Source organism: Boleophthalmus pectinirostris, unplaced genomic scaffold (assembly GCF_026225935.1).
Source record: "Boleophthalmus pectinirostris isolate CB_2022bp ecotype Guang Dong unplaced genomic scaffold, ASM2622593v1 HiC_scaffold_22, whole genome shotgun sequence".
Classification (NCBI taxonomy): Eukaryota; Metazoa; Chordata; class Actinopteri; order Gobiiformes; family Gobiidae; genus Boleophthalmus; species Boleophthalmus pectinirostris.
In genome coordinates this window covers 26,957,782-26,984,251 of record NW_026571190.1, presented here as the reverse complement: position 1 = coordinate 26,984,251, position 26,470 = coordinate 26,957,782, and the positions used below count along the sequence as shown (strand labels likewise).

The following is a 26,470-nucleotide window of genomic DNA, read 5'->3' as shown; positions in this document are numbered from 1 at the left end:
AAGTGCTTCCTGTCTTATGACATGAATCACAAGGTGGTGTTTTCAGTGTTTCAGTGTTTTCAGGCTAAATATGCAGTGTTAAACATGTGTGCATGAAACAAAACACAACAGGCAATGTTTGTGATGAGGAAACAACATTATAACACAGATCAGAAAATAGTGTAATATACACCTTAAAAATGCTGTTATAGAAATTATAGCATAATGTCAACTGAAAAATAGTCCTCCTGAAATTTCGAAACGTGATATGTCTCAACTTTCTGATCCAGGGTTGTTCCACATAATACCCCTGCTACTACACTTTAATGCCTGTATTCAATTCATGATGTGTTTGTTGGTGACATTTCATATACTGGGAGACAGCCTTACATTCTGTGGCATGTTAATCCCTTAATGTTCTCGTTGTACAGGCTTTTGACTTTTATTGCAGCTCGGGTTTTACGACTGTAACACATTATACATTCAGTCACCCGGCAGCATCGTGCTAATGATCTGAGTTATTATCTGTCACTTTAATTAAGCGTATCCACCAGGAAACAACATGTTCCAGTGTGTGCAGCTGCCACACTCTACTCCACATTTTTCGCTCCTCTCTTTTGGGCTGCTCTGAATGTTGAATCTCCGAGTTATATTTAGCCATTCGCTTATGGATCTCAGTGCTGACTGTCAGCGAAAATGAATTGTTTCGCTTCTGTCTGTCCCTGCTCCATCTTGGTGCCTGCTCTTCTCTCCACCCGCGCACAGTCCCCCTCTCTATGCCGCCCTTTCTTAGCCTTATCTCTCGATACATTGTCTTGTGTGTAGCTCTAAGCCAGGCTTGCCCCTTCACTCCCTGTGTTTACATGTGTCCCTCATCCAAATCGCCGCTCCCTCATTTTCCCTGTCAGTCGTCTGGTGCTGGCTGCTTTCCTTCAGCCCCATGGAGCCATTTGTTCTGCCCTCTTCTCTAACTTTGACTGGCTGTTGCCTCCTGCTGTGGAGATAACACTACTATCGCTCACCTCTGTAAGCTTATTACAGCTCTCCACCGTTAAACGTATTCATGAAAAATTCCACTACCTCCTCTTTCCTACACACTAATATGTATACTATAGTGTATATAGAGTTCCATTTATACAGACATACCCTAATGTGAAAATAGCCAGACTCACAGAGATACAAGTTTAGTGTGACCTTACTGCCTAAAAAGTGTATTTCCAAGGCTTTTTGACTTCAAGGACTTCAAGGTCTGGAATTATAGAGTATAGTAGTTGTTTGTTACTGCATTGATGCTAACAAAAAGAAGAACAGTTCCAACATACTCTGATCTTTATAATACACGATGAGTCTGGAATAAAAAATGAAGATGTTAGTTGTCAGTGCTATGATGTTATTATTATTATTATAAAAAAAAAATAATAATAATAAGACATTTTATTTATTAGGATCCTCAAGGTTGCCTTACAACAATAAACAAATACAAAAGCCATTATTATGAAACAATGTTAAATACAATAACAAATATACAGTGAAAGGCATACAGCTATGTATTACTGTTATTCATCTCAGTGTAGCCATGTACTAGTATGTGTATATCACTTGTAAACAGAGCAGATAATAATGGATAATAATGGATGTTTCTGTTATTTAGCATAGTATTCAGTTTGAATCAAAGGGGAAAAAATAAGTGTTTATTTCTATTGTTGACTTAATTAGTTTCAAATGAACCATTGAAGCCTTAAACAAAGGATAGTTTGATGTGTAAATCATAGATATTTTGCTTCTGCGTAAATGAATACAGATAAAGACACATCACAATATGTTTTTGATGTATTTGTGTTTTTTCAGTTGGCAAATTCGAAAATCAAGTGTGGATACAACAGAACACAGAAACACAAATGAAGACTATACAGAAAACATCAAGGACAATCACACTGATGGGAAAGCGCCTAAATTGGATACAGGGCTTATAGGAGATGAAACAGATCTTGGAGTTAAGGAGGAATTCCACCCTCGCTTGGTAGTGTCCTGGGAGCACCCGAGAAGGTCAGTAAATCAGTCATATCAGTGCTTATTCCATTTGTATATATTTTTCATCCTCTATCTGCTATGCCCTTTTATCCTTCCTGTTCTGGGGAGAGCTTTGGAGAATCTAGCCTTGTTGAGGTGGTGTTCACAGCAGGGGCAGGAACTGTAAAGAGCATAAAGACAACCTCCTATTTCTCAGTCTGTATTTATGACTGCACCCTGCCCAGATAAATCACATAAGCCATAGTCCATGTAAAGTCTAGCTATTGTGCATGTCTCCCCGGTAGGTATAATAACCCATTGTTTGCACTTAATCTCTGGAACTCTAGCCTGAGCTGCAGATAGGGAAAAGATGAAAGGGTAAAAAAGGCGTACTTGCTGGATTAATTTCCTCTCTTGTGCATTTTTGCCACAATCTTTCAAATTAAGTAGGTCTTCATCAGGCTTTCAGACACACCACATCTATCATGACTGTACCTATGGTCTAAGTGGGATTTTGTGGCCCCTAATGTAGGCTGTGTATGCCTTCTCTGTGCCTTAGTGTGCGTTTGATTCGAGCGCCAGGACACTCCCTGGGTATCAGCATTATGGGAGGCAGAGGCATGGGCCGCAGACTGAGCAGTGGAGACATGATGAGGGGGGTGTTCATCAAGCACATCAGCCCCGACAGCCCGGCAGCGCTTAATGGCACCCTCCGGATTGGAGACAGGTTACTGGAGGTATGTCCCTGTGGATGTGTGGATGTGGAGGCTGGACTGAAAGTAGCTCAGTTATTGTAGCTAGAGTGGATGGGTTTTCAGAGTAAATGTAATGAAATGTTCTTGTGTAAGTGAAAAGAAATGCTACCATGGCAGATTGGTTAGATCACTTGAACTCCTGTTTGTTGTTCGCAAAGTACCTCTCCATCTTTTACACAAAAACTTCATAGAAATTAATATTAAAGGGCCATATTACACTATTTTCTGATCTGTCTTATGTTGTTTCCTCATTACAAACATACCTTGAGTTGTGTTTTGTTTCATTCATAAAGTTTAACACACAAATCCTGCATATTTAGGCTGAGTTCTTCTCTCAAACAGAAAACACTGTTCCACCTTGTGATGTCATGTGGTAATACAGGAAGTGCCCCACTATGGTTTTAAATACCTTCACTAGAACCATTTCCATAATTTCAGCTCTGGAATTGTCAATCTCTACTAAACAAAAGATAAAAAGTAGCTTCAGGTATGTTTTGATGAGGTAACGGCTTTATAACATATCTAAAAGCTCACAAGAATCAATATTTGACCTTTAACATTTTTAGCTTTTAACATTCTTAGTCAAATTGCCATCTATCAGAATTTAAATAATAATAATATACAATTATACATCACATTACCCCAGAGGACAAATTAATTGATATTAGTTTATTTTAATAATTTATCAGTTATGGTTTAACTAATGACTTCATTTATCCCTAACTGTTGTGCCTCAGGTCGGTGGTGTGGATCTCAGAGAAGCCACTCATGAACAGGCAGTGGAGGCCATTCGCAAAGCTGGAGAATCTGTGGTGTTTCTGGTGCAGTCAGGACAATACCGATCCCAGGTAATTTATAATTGGAAAAGGCCGGATACAGTAGCACGGAACTGGGTTAGATTCACAATGCAAGAAAGTGCTTTGTTATAGATAAAGATACTATAATATAATATGTATGACTGGCTGCCTGGCCTTATTATAAAACAGTGAAAAGATACTGCTACGTACCACACCATAGTACCTATATAGACCTTCTTCCTCTGAGGCACACAGATTTAAATTTGCCTACTCTGCATCTTGTGTTTCGCCCACAGTCTCCTATGCACAGTAACAGTGAGCGACTAACTCCAGGTCCACTATCCAACTCCCACGGCAACAAGGTAAAAGTCACTTGGTAAATTTATTTTTGTTAGCGGGGAAACTTTCTGTCAGATTATTTTAGCATAAAAACTTGGGAGTCATGTATAATGTTTAGATAACAAATGAATGCTCTATTTTCTCACTTACTCAATAAAATCATATGAGTCATTTACTCTTTTATAGCCTACCAAAATAACCTATAGTATATTTAGAAATGTACTGGTTTATTTTAGTGGTGATTTGTTTATACATAGGTCTATATGTGTTTCCTTTATAACTATAGGAAGCCCACAGTGGTTTGTTCCATAACCTCTCCCCCACCAATCCCTACACTCCTACTCCCTTTAAGGTTGGTATTGTCGTGCATGTATCTACGTGTGATGTGGTGTTTTTCAGGCATAACTTTATGAACAAGTCATAAATTGAAAACTGAAAAGCTGAAAGTAATTCAGAGTTATGTCAGTATTTTGAAGTGCCCATATTACATTATTTTCTGATCTATGTTATAATGTTGTTTTCTCATCAACATACCTAGTTTTGTGTTTTTTTATTCACGCATGTTTAACACACAAAGACAAATGAACACAGCCTAAATATGCCAATAGTGTGCTTCTCTCAAAGAGAAAACAGTATGTTATCTTGTGATATCATAAGGTAATACAGGAACTGTTCCACTATATTTTTACTCTCCATACACCTTCACTAGAATCATTTGGATAATTTCAGCCCAGGAATTGCCAATCTCTACTGAACATAAGGTAAAAGGTAGCTGTTAACTTAGAAACTACTGCTTTATTACATCACAAGGTGGAACAGAGCATTGGAGATGTAGACAGACTAATAATAACTGCTTACTCGAACATGTGTGGATTAAACAAAATGTTTTAAGGACATCATTATGATATCGCTTAAGCTGCCCAGAGTCAGTTTCTGCTGAATGACATTGCCTTTTTTTTTCTTTGTTGGGCTAGTGCAGTGATTATAAATGAAAATGATATACACATTTCTACACTGGAGTGGGTGAAGTGTTTTGTCCAACAACACAATGTTCTTTTGTGTAGTGTCCATTTGACAGTATATACAGTGGTCTAATGAAGGTACAGGAATTTGGCGACAGGTGTTGAAAGAGCAGATGAGCTTTAGGTGCTCATAATGTTATGCCTGACTGCGGTTTGTTTTCCATTACCATTCACACTAAGTCAACTTCATGAAACTTAATTATTATGCATACTTGCACAGACATCCCTTGTAGTTAAAATCCCTCACATCCACCTTGTTTGTTTCTACCCGTTGTTTTCCTCTTTGATGGAGATGTAAAGTTCTCAAAATAGATGGTTGTGTATTCTTTTGAAGTTACTTCCCATGTACTTGTAAGATGGCTGAAAACTAATGCACCATTCTGGTCATCTTTCATGTTATTTTTAACCTAGATTGAAACCATGTTCATTAATTCATCCTGCTCCGTTTTTTTTACGCTAACACTTCTTCAAGCACATCAAGCAAAGCCTCAGGGGTAGTCCAACTTCTGCCCAAAGGACCCCTGAGGCATCACGTTCCCTGCCTGTTCAATAATGCAGAATCACTTCTCCCTAAGGTGCCCTCACCAACACTGCAGAGAGCGGATCGGAGGAGCCCCCACACTGTCCCATCAAAGACACAAACGGCAGCACAAGATGATGACGATACTGCCAGGAGTAAGTGTAAAACATTACAATGAGACATAAGAGCACGTAATGAATGTGCACTATGGAGATATTACTGCTTTGCCTGGAACGTTCCAGAATATGGCATTAAACATCTCCAGCCAAGTCACACTTAAATTTGTGGAGAAGCACACATGCTCACAGAAATAATGCATACGTTGTAATTAAATAAATGCAATATAAAGCAATTTAAGTGTACCTTAAAACCCAACTATTTTAGCATAGTCTAATTCAGGTTTGAGTAAATATGTGTTTGCCTTTTATGAGATTTCTATAGACAAGTGCAGTGTTTCAGATTACAACAACATTTTATAGACCAATTATATTTAATACAGAATGGGGCAGCAAAAATGTATATTGTTAAAATTTAGTTTTTTTGTTGTAATACAGAGAGTTCTTGGGTCTTGTCAGTAATAGAAATGATTAGGTTCAACATTGGTGATTTTACCTTTTGGGTTTTCATGGCAAGTACAATGTAATCAACAGGAAAAATTGGCACTTGCCCCCAAATGGCAGCATGACATCATTGCAGTCTATGGCAGGGGTGGACAATTATTTTTTCTATGGGTCCACATGAGAAACATAAAATATTGTGGAGGGCCAGGCCAAAATGTTTCTGCATAATATTAATTGTATTCATTTATTTTTATTATTTTTTTAAAATAAAAAGTCAATTTAGTCCATGCATGAGTTAACATTATAAAATATGTTTATTTTGTAATTCCAAATTAGCTTAAAGGGGCTAGTCATAGTCAAACAAAGGGCCGTATGTGGCCCTGGAGAATCTGGAAACTACCAATAGCTCATTTTTTCCCCCTGGATTTTGGATATTGCATTTAATTATGTCTTGAAAAAGGGAAATTCATAAAACACTTACTATTCTCCGCTGAATGTGACAGACTGCCTTAGATGTTAAAAGTGAGTTACCAACAGTTTAGTCTGCATACGTTTGTTCGCTGTAGTCCACTTTATTCATTCTGGGCTTAACACAAGTAGTGTTTCTGGGGGGTTTGTGCTGCATAATCATTTACTTTTCTCTAACTTTAGAGGATCTGCTTTGCATATGCTATCTTAAGGCTCAAATGGTAGATAGATCAGTGGTCTACATTATGAATACTAGTATATGTACATGTATGTATGTGTACGTATGTACAGTTTTTATTTAGCTTAATTAACTCAACCAAAGTCTTGTAGTTTTCAGTTTATAATGAGTTTTGTTCAGGGGCATATATCATATATCTTATTTTTAAAACAGTAGCCCATGCCCTATATACACATAGTTATTTCCGTATTATGGTGCATTATGGAGAGACGTGGAACATAGACATCTGTCATCTCCTCAACATGGCTGACATTTCCTTCCAGACAAATTGTACACACACAGGCAGCTCTAGGGTCTATCGCTCCCTCCACAGAGAGTGTCGGTCATTACATGCTGCATGTCACAATTTTTGTGTGTGTGACTTCCCATCATCCCCTTCTGCTAACAGCCTCCTGTTTGTTAACCATAGAAAAGATGCTTGAGCGGTATGGCAGCTTGTCTGGGAAGCTCCATATGATTGAGCTGGAGAAGGACCCGGCCGCTCAGGGGCTGGGGATCCGGCTGACGGGGAACAAGGATGGCTCCAGGGCCCGGATGAGTGTCTATGTGGAGCACATAGAGCCTGAAGGGCCCGCTGCTTTAGATGGGAGGATCAGGGAGGGGGACGAACTGCTGGAGGTAAGGGATACAACATGAAGATAATGTAGACAAGTAGAGAATGTTTCAAAGGTGATCATCTGGACACTGTTTTTGCAATGAAGACGTTTTGGCTCCCATTTAGAAGGCATTTTCAAATTGATGGTCCTGGTTTGAGGCACTAGAATTTATCCTACTCTGAGTTCACTAAGTTCAGCCCAAAAGAGAGAAGTTTTTAGAGTGAAACGGCCCTGCCCTTGTTATTCTATTTGACCTCCTTATGGGTTGTTGAACCACTCCAGGACGAATGAGGGATTACATCATCTAAATTTGACAAGGTTCATTTAACATTCTATACAACTTTTGAAAATAGCCATTTTAATTTTAACCCAGTATTACATAAAAATAAATAATGGAAAATGAAATTTATAAACTATAATATACCAAAAAATGAATGAAAAATGTATTATTCTTATAAAATGATATTTTGTTTATTTCTCTTTTTTTTCTTTTTGTGTCTGTAGCAGTAGAGCGAAAATAAAACAAGTATTCATAGTATTATCATTTCTACTACTTCAGATCAATGGTCAGATCTTGTATGGCCGTAGTCACCAGAATGCCACCACCATCATCAACAATGCTCCTGCCAAAGTCAAGATCATCCTTATTAGGTAACGATGTTCTATCTTTCTTAGAAGACTAGAACGTGATCAACAGAACATGATGACAGGTTTTCTTGCTGTTACCTCCAGGAATAAAGCAGCTCTAGGTCAAACTGGACACTGCTCAAGAACAGGGTGTGAGGACAGTGCTAACTGCCAGTCAAACTGCACAGGGTCACCCAAAGACATCCAGCACATGACGATACCTCAGGTACAAGCTAATGCTAAATTGTCTCAAAGGGATTCTTTTTGTGATGCCAAAGTGGTTTATATGTATGAATTTTAGAGTTTCTTGATTGTCACTATTTCTCACTAAACGTGAGAATGTCACTTTTATTATTATTAACACTGCATTATTTGTAAATATCATTCTTGCATATTCTAATCTAGGATCACAAGGATTTTAGTCAATTAGGTGACGATAATGTTAATGAAGCAGTGGTTGTCGATTCGGTTCTACAGCTAGGAACTACGAGAAAGGTGAGATATGAACAGTCCCTCTATCTATGAGAAAGGTTGTATTATTTCAACCTTGACAATGGCAGTATTTAAAAATATATCACAAATGTATCACAGGAAGTATGTTCTTCTAGTATTGCTTTGTTGGTGTCTGTATACATTTTCAGGCAGCAGATGAACAAACTAGTTTGCTATAGAATGCTGTGTTAATCCAGATATTGGAAAATTCTAAACTCTTATCACATTGGGTCAATAAAATAAAAGCATTACTTAAGTCTTTGATATAAATTGTTTCAAATGCATTAGCCTTTACTCCATATATTTGTTCTTGTGAAATGGGGTAGTTCTTAAAATAGGCTTGATTAATTTACAGGTATATTATACATGTGTTAATAAGCCCCTCAGTCTACTAACATGTCTTTCATAGTGTGAAAATGTATGTGCATCACCACTTAATTAGTGATGATCTAGTTTCCAATCCAATAACATTATATTGAGTACATTTTAAGGTTGTCATGCTCATAATGTCATCATTTTCTAATAAGCTTTCATGTAGGACTCTGGGCCCTATTTATTAAGGCACTTGCCCACAGGCTGTGTATGTAATAATTATTCTGACTTCCTCTCTCACGTCAACATTATGCTTTTGTGTGTCTAGGATGGACGAATAAACGTTGGAGACAGAAATGTAGGAGCGAGAGATGAACCTGTATCTTCAGTAGACAAGGTGGACAAGACATGCTGTCAAAAACACGCAAAAACAAGGTCATATTTGATTAAATAATGTAATATACTAGCTGTCTTTTCTGTATTCAGGTGTCCAGTCAGATTTGCAAACACGGGGGCACTGTCAAACTGTCAGGAAGCCATTCCAAGAACCCCTCTCTGCCTCCTCCCACCTCCATATCATCTCTCTCTCAATATTCCTCCATCAATCTCTCTACCTCATCCTCCCCATCACAAGTCCCTAATACACACTCTACAACAAAGATCTTACCTGATAGGCTGAAGTCTTTTCCTGACTCTACTGACCCACAAAACTGCCCTATTGTGCCTGGAAAAGAAACTGCAATAGAAATTCACAAAGGGAATCTTGGTCTAGGTCTGAGTATTGTTGGAGGATGTGACACATTGCTGGTGAGTCAATCTGTTGAGAAATGTTTTAATAACACAAGGCTGCAGTGCTCAGATTCTATTTATGAACAGAAAAGAATTTATGTTTTTGTCCACCAGGGGGCAGTAATAATCCATGAGGTGAATGACGGAGGTGCAGCACAAAGAGATGGGAGACTGCAGGCTGGAGACCAGATTTTAGAGGTAGATTAAAAACAAAGATAGGCACTTATCTAAATGAGGGACAACTGTATACCTTGCATTTACTTATAATAGGATTGTTGAATCACAGAAAAGACTAGAATCAGAATAAGAAAAAGTTTTATTGCCATGGTTAGTGAACCAAAATGGATTAATTAGGAATGTGCTACATTGATATTGTGCAAAGATAAAATCTAACCCAAGATCAAATGAAAGGCATTAAAAATGATATTAGAAATGTATTACCCACCACATAATTACTCATACTCTGACTGAAATAACACTACTGACATTAAATGACAGTAAATAGATACTTCAAAGTAAATTATACTTGATAATACTTAAAGGTGCACTGTGTAACTTTTCTGGCAGAGGCTCCGCCACCTGCTTGTCTCCATGGAGATGTAATTTTTTGTCTCGAATGTCCCAGTACAGCATTAAACATATCCATCTTGCATTTACACATTGCATTAAAATGAGTTTTATTGGCATAGAAAATGGCATTTTTAATGTGAGTGGGCTTGCCTCTCCACAGATCTGACATGTAACTTGGCCCTGTGGTGTCACCTGCTGTCTCCATAGAGATATATAAGTGTAATGCCAGACTGTAGAAAATTCCAGACAATATCTCCATGGAGAGAAGCAGGTGATGGACCCTTCACCAGAATAGTTACACAGTGCACCTATAATACGTCATTATTATACCTGCGTGCTAATTGAAATCTGATGGTGTTCATTTTGTGTGATACAGGTTAATGGTATTGACCTGCGGCAGGCCACTCACGACGAGGCCATTGGGGTGCTGCGTCTGACCACACAGAGAGTGTCTCTGTGTGTTTTCAGACACCAGGAGGCCTACAGGGAGGAGGACCTGTGGGACGTCTTCAGTCTGGAGCTGAGGCCTCGATCCGGAGAGGGACTAGGGTTTACCATTGTGGGGAAAAGGTATGCACTTTTACATAAATATTGTTGATGTTAACTGAAGGTACTACTCAATCTGAAGCATTGTGACTTAAGTTTGACTAGCCTGAGCTTTGATTTAACACAATCTGACCTGAACAAGCTGATTTAGCTGGAACTACAAGAGGTGAGATGATTTGTGCTGTTAAAGAAGTCTCTCACACATAAAATTACATAATCTATCTAGCATTATCAAACCATTTTTCAGTTAGTCACTCTCACCTTTTTTGTTGAACATCCAACACCTAAACTGGATCATGAACACTGAAAATCCATTTTGTATTATATTGTATCTTGAGTGTTATGTATAATTATTATTATACTTGAGTTTTCTGACAATCTTAAAACTTTTTTTGGCTGCGTTTGTTAATGTGTGCATTGTATCACCATGATCTGCATGTAGAACACCCCCAGCACGAGGTCACTGCAAAGTATCAACACACATACCACTAAAGAAGAAATAGCTCAAGATACACAACATGGGTTTTGTTTTAGGTCTTAAATATTATTATTGCCATATATATTGAGGCAGAGCATATAGAGTTAATAAAATGTGTGCAGTCTATAAGGGCAGACTTTATTGCCATGTCTGTCCTTTATACAATGAAGTGTGACATTATGCAAAAGAGGTGCATGGGTTATTTAATGCAGCATATTTTATGGCTATGGAAAAAGACTTTGACCTCTGTTTTTTTTCCTGACAGTAATGACACGGGCATCTTTGTGTCAGATATCATTAGAGGGGGAATAGCAGATTTGGATGGCAGGTTGTTGCTAGGTGACCAGATCCTGTCAATCAATGGGGAAGATGTCCGAGCAGCCTCTCAGGATCATGCTGAGAAACTTCTACAGGTCTATTATTTAACAAAATTGCATTTATTTATAAGTTTTGTTTTTTGGACATTTCATATAACTTTTGTTGTGTTTTGATTTTAGAAATGGAGTGTCATTGTTCACTTGGAAGTGGCTCGCTTTAAAGCTGGTCTGCAGTACTCACAGCGAAGCCAGGTAAATATGTATTTATGCTTTGTGTGCATTTTCCCCAGTAGTGTTTACATTTGTATTGTCCCTCTCACCTACAACAGTGAATATAGTTTGTAGCTGAGTTCATTTTATGATGCATGTTTTAACAGTAGTACTTTGTGAACCTAGGAGTACTTTAAGTTATGTTTTATCCAGAGCGAAGACTCTGATTGTTCAACCTTGACGCCGACCAGTGGATGTGATGCATCAGTTGGCCACCAGGCGGAGACAGAAAACAAAACAGGGAGCTACAGTGAGTATGCCCCTCAATTAAAGGAAATGTATGAATCCTCTTACAGTTAAAAAAAAAAAAAAATCACAACTGAAACTGGTTGCCAGTGCTTTAACCTAGAAGACACACACCTGATGTGAAAGCTCACAACCTCCAAACTGAGCTGCAGAGGCTGCACTAGCACTCATTCATGACTAGCAGCAGGTGCAGGTTTTAGGTAGTGAGCATTCAGATCAGAGAGAGGCATTTTAGGTTCACACCATCTGGATTTGTGAGCACTGAAACTGGCTACCCAAAATAAGAGACTCCTCTTACATATACTAACAACTATATAAACAACTTTGCCATCATGTCTTAAGAATAAATCAGCATTACAGTTGTTATCAGTAAGAGCTGCATCAAACTCTTGCATATTATCCATACCTGATTGTTCTTACACTTCTCTCTTTGCTCTAATAGACATACGACGAGTTACAATAAACAAGGTAAGAAAGATAATTTGCTCATTTTCAAGTTGTATGACTTATTGTAATTGTCTAGAGGTGTACATGCTGTTTTGTGCTTACACAGGGACCATATGACTCTCTGGGCATTAGTGTGGCTGGAGGAGTTGGAAGTCCCCATGGAAATGAGCCTGTTTTTATTGCCACAATGGATACTGATGGTTTGGCTGCCCAAACACAGCAAATAAAGGTGAGAAGTGTTCATAGATTTCATTGTAACTGATCAGTAATGGTCTACGTGCTGTGACAGTCTATTTAAGGGTTTGAATGATTTTTGTTGTAAACTTATTATGAATTAACTGATAATTACCTGTTTAGGCTGGAGATAGGATCGTCAGTATTAATGATGTGTCTACAAAGGGAATGACTCATGTCCACGCCGGGGCCTTGCTGAAGACGACCAGTGGAAGTGTCAGTCTGGAGGTAAAAGTGACAGCACACTGTTCATTACAGTCTGGGAGCAGCAACAGGGTCATGTGTCACTGTGAGCCTCTCCTCCGTCATGTCAGCAATGACACAATGACACAGATTTAACAGACGTGAAACAGAAACAATTGGTGCAATGGCATCTTATTGTTCACAGAGGGAGAATTCAGACAGATCTTTTCAATTCATTCATCCTTTCAATCTTTTGAAATAAGCCAAACACTGTCATTAAATGATAATTAGGCTTATGACACTGATTATACATGGAGTCTAATTTAATACTCTGAAGATTTTTTTTTGCATTCACTGTTTGTATATATGATACAGATTATAACATTGTTAAAATGTTTTTAGGTGACTTCATCCATGAATGAGTGTACCACAGGGGAGTCCAGTGAAAGCTCTTCAGCATCATTAGAACAACCCAGCGGCTTGCCATGCCGACACAACAAGCTGTGGTAATGTTTGATTTATTAAAACATTTGTTATTGTAAACTGTAATGTAAATGGCTACTATTATGTGTTTAGTTTGTTGGGACAGCGCAGGTTGATGTATACACTGAGTTTCAGCCATGGGCAAATTTTAATCACACTCAAAACACACTCTCATTCATAACACATCAGCACTGAAGTAAAGGCAGGTAAAGTGCACTTGGTCTGAAAATGGTTTGAACCGCCAAACTGCTGATTGGTTGAAGAGCTACTTCCTTTGCTGCTGCAAATATTATTTGTACTACTGCTACTTTTAACTACTATAAGTGGCCACTAACAGCTACTTATTTGCCTATGTTTGTTGCCATAACGTTAAATAACCTGAATATCTTCTGTTCATGGACATATTCACGTTCTTGTTTGATTACAATTGCTGTTGTTTTCTTTATGTCCCGCAGTGCTCGCAAGTACAAGACTATCAGCCTGGAGAGAGGCTCTTATGGTCTGGGCTTCAGCATAGTGGGAGGGTTTGGAAGCCCCCATGGAGATTTGCCCATCTATGTGAAAACTGTCTTCAACAAGGTGAGAGACAATCCTCCAGGGACACGTATTTCATGTGAATTTCACTTCAGGGGTCTGTTAAAATGCACATTTATAATGGACTATTTCACAACAGACACTCCACTGTGTTACAATAAAAATGTATTTCATCACGTGGGACTTTATTTCCCTTTATGTTTCAGATACCTCATGGAAATTATATTGGTTCATGTAAATGCACAGAGTATGCTATCTCATCAATATTTTGTTTTTAGGGTGCAGCCATAGAAGATGGTCAGCTAAAACGTGGAGATCAAATTATTGCTGTGAATGGACATTGTCTTGAAGGAGTCACTCATGCTGAGGCTGTAGAAATCCTTAAGAAGACCAAGGGAACTGTGGTCCTCACTGTACTGTCTTAAGGAAAGATGAACAGAACAGATAAAAATAAACTGAGAAAGTAGGCTTAACAAAATCAGCAATGTAAGCTCTTACTGAACCACTATGATTATAAATGAGCATTTTATGTTGACATCTGTATGTGTATAAAAACTGCAAAAGAAAGGTGTATTCTGTAATGCTTGATTATAGGTGAATATGGCAACATAATGTCAAAATCAATCCACCAGTGCAGTATAGTTCATTATACCTTCACTTTAAGTTATTTATATTTCAGTACCAAGTCCTGCAATTACAAAGTACTTGTTCAGCCTAATAATTCTATGATAGTAATAAAGTGTAGGTTTGTCAAAAGACCTGAACCATGCCAAGTGCTTCTGCCAATACATTTTTATATGGCTTTACTATAATGATTTATTTTAATTATTTGTGTTCATGGATTATTCTACACAGGCTCATAATCGATAGATAAGTAGTAGTTATGTGTATGTGGTATTAAATATTCATTTCAGAGATAGCATCAATAGCCATCACAAATAAAGAAGTTGCAAATGGTCGCGAGCAACTTACTGTATATGTGACACAAAGCTTGCTTCAGGATATTATTACTTGTTTGTTGCTGTTTTCATAGTCTTTATAACTTGTTTTTAGCCATTTTGTTATTGTTTTATGTACAGTCTTAATGTGAAGCCTCATATTTACAGTCTTAATGTGAAGCCACTGTTTTATAAGTGTGATCTGTTCTCATTCTTTTTCAGCTGTCTGTGAACAACATAACATAACTGATTGTAATAATATTATGACACAATAAATGTTTGCTCTTGACTATACATTTAGTGACTGGATTATTTTAAAGACTTAATCTTGTTGTCTTGTAAGAGCATTATAGAGGCATCTTTTCATAGATTGTTAAAAATCCACAGAGAATCCACATTGAATTATATACTGGAGATATTTTCAACCTGATTCCACATGGACCAAAATTACCTTTAATTAAGATAGTTAGCGGAGACAAACAATACATTTGCACACAAATGTCTCATTTAGAAAACAGGAGTTATCTGGGGAGATTCTGCTGGTGGCTCTGCATTAATCAAAGCCATCTGTTCACATTGTGGGCTTTATTGAAGTCCAGGCAACAGCGTCTGCTTTATCCTTCCCCAGATGAATCACGTCCAATTTCAAAAGCTGGCACAAGAAGGATTTTAAGATATATTATTTAAATTGTAAGCATGACAAATAAAGTAACCATGAATAAAAACAATGTACACATTATTACTTAATGTTTCTGTGTATTTTAAAAGCATCCTAAGTTTTGATCTAGGTCTTTGAAATAGCCAGAGACAAGCAGCCAAGTGCTTGTTCTTTCGTCTCATATTTGTTCAGTTAGTGTACCCTGTCTGAACACAAAGCACAGCCAAATAGCTGTAAATAGACTTTTATTTTTCCCAGTTATCCCCATGAGCCACAAGATGTGTTGCAGAATGTTTTTGGGCAGTTGCTGACTCAGTTTTTTCTTTGAGTTAAATTAAGATATGCACAACAGTAACTTCAAATAGGCAGTTTATTGCACAGCATAAACTAGGAACAGATAGGAGCAGATACCATGCTGATGCCAATGTGTCTATAGATATGGTAAAATTACGATTTATTTTTTATTAAACTATGAAAAAAAATAACAACAACTCAGGAATAGCAATAGCAATGTTTTGGCAAAAATATATTTTGGGTTTCTGCATTTTGCGCAGTAACGCTCTTTCACCACACAGGGGCAGTGTCTGTGTTCCAATGAACCACTGATCGTTGCGTTGGCGCCTTCCACACTTCACCCCTGAAGTTTCATAAGTTGATTAAAAAAGTAAATTAGATATTTAACTTTTTGCATTAAAATGCGTGTCCATAATTTCCGCCTATGACCGTAACAGGTGACTGGTAAGTCATTACTGTTATTCATGCTGTAAAATATTAGAAATACCAACTGATTAACAGCAGTGCTAAATGTTTGCTAATTTAGCACTGCACCAGAATCCCCTTATGCCAAATTGCATTTGTTATTTGCTATGTTTTGATCGATGTATTCTAACTATAGGCTATAGTCTTGTCTAGAGCAGGGGTGTCAAACTCATTTTGGTCGGGGGGCCGTATCCAACCTACTTTGAAGGAGCCGGATCAGAAAACTCATGTCATATAAACCCCAAAAATAACAATAACTTCAAATATTTGTGCAGAGAAACACAAAACTATTACAGAAATCTTTTTTAACGATGAACTCTTTAAAAAAAAAAAAATATTATATTCAGATGAACAACCTGAAACTTAAAAAAAAATGCAATTTCAACACAATGTTTTAACATGAACTTGTTTGCAAATAGGAATAAGTCGATTTTTCTTGGAAAATCCTGCACTCGGCTCCACTTTTCTCATGTTGGACATTTTGCTGATGAGGGTGTCATGGTCAACAGTCAAAACGATCGTCAACTCGATCGATTTAAGAGCGTTTGGAAAGAGACAAGTCTTCATTTGTGCTGCTCTGGTGGGAGGGGCCACGCACAGAGACGCTGGAGACGCTGCTATACTAAGTGGCGCAGAAAATTACCAATATTTTAATAGAAAATATAATTAAAATATTTTAGTAGAAAATCAGCCGAGGGCCAGATTAAAGGTCTTGGAGGGCCGGATCTGGCCCCCGGGCCTTATGTTTGACACCTGTGGTCTAGAGAGTCTGTGTGCGGTGTAATAGTTGGTTGAGCTCCAATATAGGCTCTATATTTCTGTCTTGAGTTCTCATGTTTACATCCTATTGTGAAGGAAGCGGGTTAAATACAACCTGCAGTAGGTGTGCCAAAAATAGCCGTTTTCCGCTTTATTATCTGACACAGACTGTCTGACCTCCCTTCTACTACAAACTTCACAATTTACTGTCATCAAAATGTCACCCACACAGTCAGCTCTTAGTTCAAAACCAGTTCAGCTTTATTAGAAGTTTAGAGGGAGTACAAAAACAAAAGTTATGCATTAAATGTTAAGGCCTTTTTAAGGGCATTTTTTTAGACAACTGATTGTGATTTGTCCAGTCTCCTGTCATCCTCAGAATATCGACGGAAAGTCTCTCCCAGAAGTGGCTCCAGTCCCTCAGCTGATCTGTAGGTCCGAGCACGGACCGCACATGCAATGACCCCTCCGACCACTGCCACCACCAGCACCGCTGCAACAATGGCTATGGTGATGACCTCAGAGACTGTGAACTCACGCTCTGCACAGAGGAGAGAGGAACAGTCACCCATGTTTATCAAAGGTTCGTTAGTGGATATAAACACTTAAAGCATGTATTAGAAGAACTGACCAGGCCATGCTACTTCATAGGAGTAGCCCAGGTTCTCTGGAGCAGCCACGAACATCTCAGCATTGGTCACAGGAGGCCAGAATGGAACCATGTTGAATTGGCGATTGTGGCCAATAGGAGCATTTTCTTCTGGATAAACAACCTCACCTGCACACATATACAATCACTCTTCATTCTAATTTCAAAGTTTCACAAAGGACAAAAGCCTGTGTCACTGCTTTTTAAAATATATTTTTAGCAACATGTCACCATACAAAAGACATAAATTCTTACTACAGGCCTGTAAAACATTATTACTATAAATGAAAACAAAAATGAGTGAATGAAAGTAGAGTAAATGTACCGGGTTGGTGTCTGCGGAGCCACTCATCAAAGATTGCATCAGTGAATGTGTGCAGCAGGACAAAGATGGGGTCGTTGGGTGAGAGGTGAGTCTGCCCTCCTGTCCCATTCAAAAAGAGGTGGGCCAGGTTATGGAGGCTCCGAATAACAGGGTCATATGTCCCCTGGGGGGCACTGTAGCCTAGAAAACACAATAGACAAAAGGCATCACGTGAAATAAGTGTATTTCCAAAATTAGCAATAACAAATGTTGTGTTGGAGCAAACCATATGTGAGTGTGGGTGGAGTATGGAGCGCGACTCTAGTTTCTGGCTTTGAGATTCATCAGCGAGTTATTTCAAAAGTATTTTATCATCCATTTTACTTTGTGTACTTTGCATGTAGCTACCTTCAATGGTGTTCCTGAAGCTCTCTGATGAGGTGGAGTAGTAAGGAGGCGTGTCAAACGTATTCAGCTGTAGACAGTCTAAAACATCTTTTGGCTCTGGCAGTCTCTGGACCATTGGGCGGGCCACATTCCCTGCTGGATTCCTCCTGATGGGACTGGTCTCAGTATCTGTATTGTAGTGGTAACAGTAATGGATTGCATTAAAATGTCCTTAGCACATCGTATAATTATACTCTCGTAGTATCGCATCTAAATAGATTTGCTGAGGTTCCTAGAAGATAAGCCAAAGAAAGTTAAGATAATGATAAACTAATATATGAATGAATGGATGTGAGCTTCCCCCAACCTTCACTTAACTGGGGGGCTATTTCCTGAACCACTCTAGATCTCATGATAATTACTATTTCAACATATAATTTAATATATGTTTGATGGAAAACTACATTTTGGGAGTAAGCATTTATTTTGTGGACTTTTTCTTTGTACTAGTGAGGAACTTTTTGGTATTTTTCAGTCCTGTGATCAGATTTGAGCTCTGGAGGGTTGCATAAATAACTAGAAAAGCACTCAGAGAGCGCAGACCTCCGCCAAGGACTACCCCCATTTTTTATATAAATTGCGATAAAATCAGTCTTCTGGATCAGATCTGGATCAGCCTTTGGAATATGAAAGAGGATCCCATTGTCCATCCCTGAGTCAAATTTCATGGGGTTTGGTCAATAATTAACCGAGATATTGAGAAACAAAATTTTTGGCCCCATTTACCACAATGTTAACAAAAATTTCAAAGTGATCCAGAATCCAGGATTTCTTCCGGATCACCCCCAAAATGAAATCAGTTCTTCCTTTTCACATTTCCAACAAATCCTGAAAATTTCATCAAAATCGGTCCATAACTTTTTGAGTTATGTTGCTAACAGACAAACAAACAAACAAACAAACAAACAGACAAACGCCGGCAAAAACATAACCTCCTTGGCGGAGGTAACTATGGCTCAATATGAATACACACACTCACTACTAAAGTGATTAAAATGGCTTCAGTTTTTTTTTTTTTAACCATATTATACATTTAGAATAATTTTGGGGTTTATCCTTCTGTAGGGCTATTGTGTCAGTGGCATAAATTAGTTTAACATTATCATTTAGCGTTTATTTTCTTTAACAATGTATACTAAATTTGCTATTGTGACAGGCCTATAGGCATCTAGGTAATGGCTGGATATTTGAAATCCTCTACAAGAGCTGCACATGTACTCCCATTAAAGTTTTGTTTTGTCTGAACTTTTTGTTTAGTAGGCCACCAAGTTCATATGTAGGCCAGAGGTCCCCACAGAATATTAGACTGTTTAGAAACATTGCATTATTTATCCCCCCTCTAATTCCATAGAAGACTAGACTAGCTTGATCAGACTTAAACATGACAGCGAGGCACATTTCGTTGTCTATTATTCAGTACCAGTCAACAGTAGTGAGTAGGAGCATTGTGACTGTGGTTGATTGTGCCTTCCCCTTTTCTCCTAGTACATATGCACTCACATGGGCACGAAAACAAGAGAGCTACATAACCAAGTTGCCTGTTTGAAGATTATTCCCCCAGATCAAAGAAACTGAGATTCCTGTCTTCATCTAGCACAAACGAGGCTCCCGCTCCCTCCCCTTCACCCATTTAAGGCGATGATGCTTGTTGATGCAGGACATACCAAACCTGCTTCAAATCTCTGAGGGAATTAATGAGGCTGATCACTCACAAGATACTGCTCACATGAACCAAATTCTTGACTCTTTTCACTCTATGAGAAATTGTTCAAAAGGAGCTCCCATCTTTGTAACAGAACAAGTGGATTGACATTGCTAATTATTGTAAGGCAAGTGGTAGGCATTGGAAAAATGGGGGAAAAGGTAACAGAGCAGGTTTTAATCTGGAGTGGAATGAAATCTGATCCTTCTTACAACAGTAGCCTACAGCCAAACATATCATTGTATTTGAATAGGTCTGTATTAAATCTGATTATAAACCATCTGGCTCCTTGTTCAACTGTTTGAAGATGATTTGGTGAATTGATGTGGCAGGTTGCAAGATTTTTTCTGCACAATACTATGCTGTTGTCTACTACGTGAAAATCTTGATAACACCAAAATTCTCAAGGTCACTGGCAGATACTAGGGTCTGAAAAGAAAATTGAGAATATATAATTTTGTATTCAAGGGGAAAATCTATTACAAAGTTTTATTTAGAGCACTCATCCAGATATATGTCTATTTGAAAGGGGTTCTTGATTTTTGTCCAGTTGATATTAGGATTATAAAGGAAAACTATTACCACATTTCTAGTGTATTATGTTTTTGGATGGATATGGCAAATTAATAAAATTACTGTTATTTTTTTGTCTTGGCCTAGGATAAAGGAATTCTTTGGCAAGGCAGGTTTTAAGCTTTATTATTATAGTTAAAATGGGTGTCCGGAGTAATATTTTCACTGTTTGCATTTTTGTCTGGCTAAAATTTTTATTTATTTAACTGTTACTGCAAACAAACTGCAGAAATTGCAGGCCATTTCGACTGCAGCACAACAGCTGTGAGGTTTTATTTATAGGCGCTTACGTTCTGCATGCACTCTTTATGAGCTCTTTGCCCTCTTTTCTGATGCAGCTGAGACAAAGTTGTACATCAGCAGCCCTCTCCCTCTCTCCTCCCTCTCCTGTGGTGAATGACATTGTGTTGTGCCCTTACTGTTGCAGATGGTGCCTTGCGTGTCATAGTCTTCCACGCTCTCGCAGACGACCCTCCACTGGGAGAAGACAGAGTTGGGGCTAATGCCGTTTACTTCGAAGCTGCTCCTGTCCCCCATCAAGTCATCTGTGCAAATGTCACAGTCGCTGCCCCCGATGGCGAAGTTCCAGTATGGCAGGGCAAAGGTGGGGTCCCCCAGCATATCCTGGAAACAAACACAGAAATTTGAAGTTACACACCTCCAGTACTGTGCAAATATGTTTACAGAGAAAGGTGTATCAGTGTAGCATGGCATTTCAGGCTGGGATAGTTAATTAGCCAGGTGACATATTGCTGCTGTGTACGGTAGTAAAAAAAATACATTCTAAACAAAGTGGTGTTGTCACGATACTTAAATTTCAAAGATGTTGATGTTTAAGTAATTGTGTCAATACTCAATGCCAATTTCTATACTACGATGATAATTTAGAAATAATTATAATAATTTAATTGTTTATTTTTAAGCAACAGACTTAAAAAGATACAAAATAATAGTAATTTCTTTATGTTACCATGAGTTCTTATACAGCTTCTTATATGCTCAAGATCATTCAACATCTATTTAGGAAATAGAAAATCTATTTAGGAAATTGTTTATTTGTTTATATTTGTATCTTTATATCTAGTTCTGATTTTTAATACTTTCAACCACCCTAAAATAAAGAAACTTTAAATTTTCATGGCCTAAGCAGTTAAGAAATAAGGATGATAATTTGGTTTATATGATATCAATTAGCCCCCATATTTTAAATATTCTTCTACTACATCAATAATTTCGGGTTTGTAGTTTGTGTTTCCCATCAGTATCTTACATCGAAATACTGCAGGATTGGAACTTGAATATTTCCCTACAGGAACAATAAAGGCTAACCTTAACCTTCATATGGATCCTGATAATTTTGACTAGGCTCCTTTGCCAAATTCTCATAAACAGGAAGGTGTTATATCAAAAACTGTAGTATGTAACATTGTTGTATTTATGATTCAGTTTGTCACACCTCTCTAACAGACTGTATATAATTGTACTAATCTATTCATCCAAATCCACTTCTCCACTATATTGCCTTATTATTCCACCACCCACACTCTTCTTTTTCTCCTCAGTTTTCCTCTTGTGTCTAAATATAAGCATAGTGTCCTTTCACACACCTGCATGTCTCTCTCCAATTGCATCAGATGAAAGCGGTGCCATGTGACAAAGCCAGGGCCCTCATGGGAGAAGTCGACACCTCCAAAGCTGGCTTGTCCTGGCCCCAGGTACGTCTTGCTCACAGAGTAGTAGTGTGTCCATACAAAGTAATTATAGATTGTGATGTTTTCAAACTGGGGAGTGTTTCCGTCGGGCCCAAACACCTCCTGATACCTAATGAACACACACTTGTATTTATGTAAAGGAAACAAGTTCATACCATGTGATTTTAAGCACTGTGTTAGTCTGTTAGTAATATAATGATTGTATTTCTCATGTTTGTCCCAAGTGCAGAAGTAAATTATGCAAATTATTGCCTTTAGGGGGCAGACGATTTGCAATGGCTGTACCTAATTTTCTTTTCTTTTTTTTTGAAGAGAAATTGTATTACATTTCTTATGTGGCCAGGGTAGAACTTGATTCTATGTATGTTTCCTATCAAGTCCATTGATTTACAGTATAATATCTTGCTCAGAACCTTTTTATTTGACCTATAATTCCCCCCTTACTTCTATTATGAATATATTGTTATTTTTAAATTTCCTGCTGTTTTTAAAAGCATTTTTACAAAGCCACAGTGTAATGCCAGTTTACTGAGAGTTTAACAAGATTTTTGGATTCTAAAAATTAATCAGAACACAACATTATTGAGTGTATATTTATGTACCTTCTTGTGCAGATGACGAGGTCAGGGTGAACAGTCCTCTTAGCCTGGTCCAAAGCATTCACAAAAGCTTGTTTCTCAGCTGCACTCATCTGCATGATATTTCTTCTCACTGGGGAGTGAAGGACAATGAGATTAAAATTCATCTAGACTTCAGTTGTTTTTTTTACCAGTTAATGTTTGCTGTTGTTTGTTCACATGAGCCAGGCCCAGCAGGACACAAGAGCATTAAAGGGATGAGATAAACACAGTTAAAGGGATTGTTGATGAATGTGGTTCCTTACCCACAGACACTCTCTGATCACAGTTAGGGCCAGTCAGCCCATGCCGACAGCGCCCGCAGTTGTAGCCGCTGAAGTTGCCATTGCATTGGCAGGTGCGATTAAAGAATCTCAGCGGCCATCTCTCCCTGTCATCTCGTCCAGAGTAGGGGTATTGGGGTCCATGGCGTCTGCTGTCAGCTGCTATGGAAATGCACTGCCCCCTGCCTGTGCTGGAGCCACACTCGTCTCCCACCTGCCCACTGAGCGAGGGGCAGCACTGACCACTCCTTAGCCCCTCCGGAGTCACACACTCTCGGGGGAACTGCGCCAACGCTAAAGTGGCACACAGGGTTAGCACCAAGGCACCTGCTCTCCACATGCTGTCAGAGAGCACAGAGGAAAAAAGGGAACATTTCAGGCATTTCTAGAGTAATGAGGCAGCAATGGAATATAGGTTAACACAGAGGTAAAAACCACAGAGAGAATGGCAAGTGTAAAGGAAAGTAAGTCGCTTTGTTTCATGTTTAAGCTGATTGTCTTCTCATTACTCCGGAAGTTTGCTCATTCCCCTCTAGGCAGCAGCAGTCGTTATTCATAATTCACACAGCCATTAGCTTTCAACTCATACAAGTGCAGAGATGCCTTAAACATTAGAGGGAAAGACGATATGCTTCAGCTAGGATTTGCAGTGGGATTTGCCTGTCCTTTGAACATATAATTGACTGAAAAAGCGACTAATATGACTTCTGATGCAATTATTGTTGAAAGATAAGAAAGAAAGAAAACCGTTGGAGAAAAGTACAGTTTGAATTTGTTGTGAATGAAAGTTGCCGATATAGGTTTACTTCAGGTAAACTAATAATAATAAAGTTAATTAAATTTTTGGTCAATGTTAAGTACCCTTACCTCTGACTGTGCATGCTGCTCCTCTCTCTCTCCCAGAACTGTAGCCCCCCAAGAGTTAGCCCATTGTATTTTCCTGGCTTAAATAGCTACTGAGCGCATGACCAGACTTTACTGGAGCTTGTATAACCACACACACCACCTATGCACACTGCACTCAGCAATGTACCAGAGGCTCCAAAATTCTTTATTAAAAGCCCTATATTACACATCTGATCTATGTTACAATGTTGTTTCCTCATCGGAAACATACATGGAGCTGTATTTTGTTTCATTTACATGTTCATACATATTTATGCTTAGGTTTCTCTCAGATTGTAAACACTGTACCACCTTGTGATGTCATGGGGTAACGGGGTAAACTTTATACACTTATATTTATAACTAGAATTACCATGATAATTTCAGCCCTGGAATTGCCTATATTTACTGAAAGGATAAAGGTAGCTGTTAACTTGAAAAGCACTACATAATATCACAAGGTGGAACAAAGCGTTTTGAATTTTGGAGACAGAGACAGACTAATGATACAGGATTACTGCAACATGTGTGAATGAAACAAAACACAACTCCAGGTATGTTTTTGATGGATTATAACATTGGTAAAAGCTCACAAGACTCAGTTTGTGGAATATGAGACCTTTAAAACACTATTCAATACTCATCATCGACTCATTGTCATTGTACAGCCAATTATATGAGAATTCGTTGCAAAGGTACTGTATCACAAAACTGTACAATAATGTTATTTTAAAAGTCAAACCTCAAAATGCAAATCAGAGTTATCTGAATATTTAAATACATGCAAATACAATATTATGCATGTATGTATTATTTATGAAGTTAATATGTATTTATTAAAGAACAACTTTTTATTTCATTATTGGCTTGTGGTGACAGTTAACAGGTTTTTTACAAAATACAGTTCCTGATTTAAATTATTTTTTTTCCATTCATTCAGACACCTCTGTTAATACAAGTTTACTCACACACCTATATACAACAAACATAATAAACAACAAATAGAATGGAATAGTCTAACATTAACAGCACCAACGAAGTGTATTTTGCAGTTGACACATTTGCATGATTGGACTGTTATGACACTTTGGTGTAGGACTGAACAGTGGCACTGGTTTTGGGTCAGGCCTTCAGAGTGCTGGCGTCCTGCGGTGTGGTGAGGGCTGGGGCTCTCCTGTGCTGTTGGCCGTGTCCTCTGCAGAGTTGGGCAGCAGCTCAGACATGGGTATCACTTGTTCCACTTCCTGTTCATCTTTGTTCTGTAGCAGCGTTGAAGCCACTTTAGACGGATCTAAAATCCCCGTCCTGTAAAAGAAAGTTTTTGACATAGTCAATGTTTGTAGCTGTAGAACATGAAAAGGTATCTGTTTTCTGGGAATGTAATAATTAAATTAATTTATTCTTCTTGATGCAAGCACACCAATGCAACCTTTATTCTTTATTTTTCAATATTTAACATTGAGACAAAAAGCTCTGTTTACTTGTCTTACAGCAGATGTTCAAAGCAAATCGTCTTAGAGTTTATGTGACTAGGGATATAAATAGATTCTTTGACATTATTGACAAATTGCAGGTAACGATGTTCTGTGTGTGCACTGTTTTATAAAAGTGCTGTTTGTTTTGTGATGAGCCTCTAGGGCTCTCAGCCATCTTAAGTAAACTCCAGATGTTTAATGTCACTTTGGCGCCATATTGTGTGAGGAAATCTGTTGTATCACATAAAGCTAAAAGGTTTCACCAAATCCTTTTCCAAAGGCGGTGTAATAAAAATGTCAAAATGTTGAATGTACAAAAATATATGTCTAGTTGCATCTAATATATTCTAGTATCCATACATTTGCAGATTCTGTGAATGCTTATGGTCCATAGGCTTGCACATAACATGCTTTCCCAGCCATAGAGAACATGAACATGGAGGGGTTCTTTGCTGCCCATGTTGTTCAAATGTCTCTCTCAAAGACTGAAGTTTGTTAGTAGGTGCTTGTTTGTTATCAGTTTCCTTCTCCAGCGATTGTCAATGCTTCTCAAAGTCTCTTAACAAGGACACATTTCCTCGGCTGTTAAATAATTCAGTGTTGCTTTGTTATCTTCTGCCAGTCATGTATTTGAATTTTTTTTTTTGCCTTAACAGCAGACAGTCATGTTGACACATTTTTCTTCTTTGCCCGTCTGTCAGGCACATACACACAGTCAGATGGCCTTACACCGCCCTCTGTAGTTGACTATTGATCCATGTTGGTGAGTGTGATTAGGAGATATTGCAGTCTTACACCCGCTAATGCCTGGGTTCACGGGACTCACACTCTCATGTGACACGCAGAGAACACGGCTTACAGAACAGCCAAGAGGGAATCAGCTGAGAAGCACACAG

The 26,470-nt window shown here is 38.3% G+C and overlaps 2 protein-coding genes across 2 annotated transcripts in view; one reads left to right on the top strand and one right to left on the bottom strand.

Annotated features, from left to right (window-relative positions):
* Window positions 1-14,237, top strand: part of si:dkey-92j12.5 (multiple PDZ domain protein) — a 33,178-nt gene extending 18,941 nt beyond the window's left edge. The window contains 23 exon segments of the mRNA XM_055158475.1: window positions 1,828-2,025; window positions 2,549-2,726; window positions 3,482-3,592; window positions 3,838-3,909; window positions 4,167-4,232; window positions 5,478-5,577; window positions 7,098-7,306; window positions 7,844-8,033; window positions 8,100-8,137; window positions 9,044-9,112; window positions 9,202-9,522; window positions 9,619-9,702; window positions 10,451-10,644; window positions 11,364-11,511; window positions 11,596-11,667; window positions 11,812-11,935; window positions 12,119-12,124; window positions 12,374-12,399; window positions 12,485-12,607; window positions 12,736-12,840; window positions 13,198-13,301; window positions 13,734-13,857; window positions 14,091-14,237. Of these exon segments, the coding sequence (XP_055014450.1) occupies window positions 1,828-2,025; window positions 2,549-2,726; window positions 3,482-3,592; window positions 3,838-3,909; window positions 4,167-4,232; window positions 5,478-5,577; window positions 7,098-7,306; window positions 7,844-8,033; window positions 8,100-8,137; window positions 9,044-9,112; window positions 9,202-9,522; window positions 9,619-9,702; window positions 10,451-10,644; window positions 11,364-11,511; window positions 11,596-11,667; window positions 11,812-11,935; window positions 12,119-12,124; window positions 12,374-12,399; window positions 12,485-12,607; window positions 12,736-12,840; window positions 13,198-13,301; window positions 13,734-13,857; window positions 14,091-14,237 (2,809 nt within the window).
* Window positions 14,238-17,216: 2,979 nt separating this feature from the next.
* tyrp1b (tyrosinase-related protein 1b) lies at window positions 17,217-24,095 on the bottom strand. The gene is made up of 9 exons (XM_055158276.1): window positions 24,082-24,095; window positions 23,197-23,555; window positions 22,916-23,024; window positions 22,209-22,422; window positions 21,021-21,225; window positions 18,288-18,455; window positions 17,901-18,080; window positions 17,558-17,704; window positions 17,217-17,467 (listed from the first exon to the last, which is right to left on the bottom strand). Exons 1-9 carry the CDS (start codon window positions 24,093-24,095, stop codon window positions 17,262-17,264), a joined length of 1,602 nt encoding a protein of 533 aa, XP_055014251.1. The 3' UTR covers window positions 17,217-17,261.
* Window positions 24,096-26,470: the final 2,375 nt, after the last annotated feature.